General features: G+C 48.1%; 1 protein-coding gene across 1 annotated transcript in view; it reads left to right on the top strand.

Annotated features, from left to right (window-relative positions):
* The first annotated feature begins 6 nt into the window (after window positions 1-6).
* CDKN2AIP (CDKN2A interacting protein) overlaps window positions 7-1,485 on the top strand; it is a 4,307-nt gene continuing 2,828 nt past the window's right edge. Inside the window, 3 exon segments of the mRNA XM_025049946.1 lie at window positions 7-411; window positions 843-973; window positions 1,390-1,484. Of these exon segments, the coding sequence (XP_024905714.1) occupies window positions 140-411; window positions 843-973; window positions 1,390-1,484 (498 nt within the window). The 5' untranslated portion in view covers window positions 7-139.

Here is a 1,485-nt window from a genome sequence, read left to right on the forward strand (position 1 = left end):
GTTTGGGGTTTGGGCCTCCTGAGGAGCGTTTTCTGGAGGGCCCCGGTGCAGGCCGCAGTGACAGGGCCGCTCGCCCCACGCACCCGCGTCCTTCCCGGTGCAGTGTCCGCTCTCGGCCTCCGCGACCTACAAGCACAACATGGCGCAGGAGGTGTCGGAGTACCTGAGCCAAAACCCGCGGGTTGCCGCCTGGGTGGAGGCGCTGCGCTGCGACGGCGAGACTGACAAACACTGGCGCCACCGCCGGGAGTTTCTGCTCCGCAACGCCGGGGACCTGGCTCCCACCGGCGGCGCTGCCTCCGCTAACACGGAGGAAGCTGCGGACGCTGAGAGCGGGACCCGCAATCGGCAGCTGCAGCAGCTCATCTCCTTTTCCATGGCCTGGGCCAACCACGTCTTCCTCGGGTGCCGGTGAGTAAGGAAGCGCCCCTGAGCAGCTCTCCGGGTTTTGTCTTCAGCCTCCAGACGGGCTCGGAGCCCTCGGCGGGAGGGGAAGTTGTGAAGCGCGGGAATCCACGGGACCGGCTGTCCTCTGAGGGTGAGAAGGGCGTCTCTGCCGGAAGCCGACGTGATTTACAGTCTGTAGGTGCCCCTGTTGGGTGGGGGGCTGCTGGTAGAGGAGTTTGCTCTTGTGGATGGACACTAAATTTAAGGTTCGTAAGGAGAGACCCCGCCTCCCAGACCCTGGTGCATTTGTTTCTGGCGTTCCAGAAAAAGTTCCTGGCGGTTGGTACATTTTTTGTTACAACCAGGAAATACAGTTCCTGTGGCCTGTTTTCTCACACCAGAAGTGGTAGTCTAGTAAAAACACTTTTAAAAAGTGGCTTTTCCTTCTTTTTCAGGTACCCTCAAAAAGTTATGGATAAAATACTTAGTATGGCTGAAGGCATCAAAGTGACAGATGCTCCAATCCATACAACAAGAGACGAACTGGTTGCCAAGGTGAAGAAAAGAGGGATATCAAGTAGCAATGGTTAGCAGATCATAGATGTGAACATACATAGGAGTTTAGAACATAAGTTTGATAAAATTAGGAATTATTGTTATTAATTTTTTAACGAGATGGAATTTATATAATGTTATTAATAAAGTTGGAATGGCAAACCTAAATTATATGTCTGTGTTTTAGGCTCTGAATTTGATAGTTTCCTTTAACTGTTTCAGATTTTGAAGTGTCAAATGTTGTCTGTGCTGTTGATTTCTTTAATATTAGAAATTAGCAATGTTATTCAATGCTGTTTCAAGAAATTAAGTTATTCCATTCTTTTTAAAGCAACTATCAGTCCTAAAATATTTTTGCCTTGTCCTTTATTTTAATGACTGTCTTGTAAATTTCAGCTGATATACATGAGGTAGACTTAATCACATATCTGTTTTCCTTCTTTTTAGAAGGGGTAGAAGAACCAACCAAAAAACGAGTTACAGAAGAAAAAAACAATTCTACGGTTGAGCAAGATCATGCACAAAATTCTGTCAAAACAGATC

This window comes from Pteropus alecto, unplaced genomic scaffold (genome assembly GCF_000325575.1).
Source record: "Pteropus alecto unplaced genomic scaffold, ASM32557v1 scaffold24, whole genome shotgun sequence".
NCBI classification, from domain to species: Eukaryota; Metazoa; Chordata; class Mammalia; order Chiroptera; family Pteropodidae; genus Pteropus; species Pteropus alecto.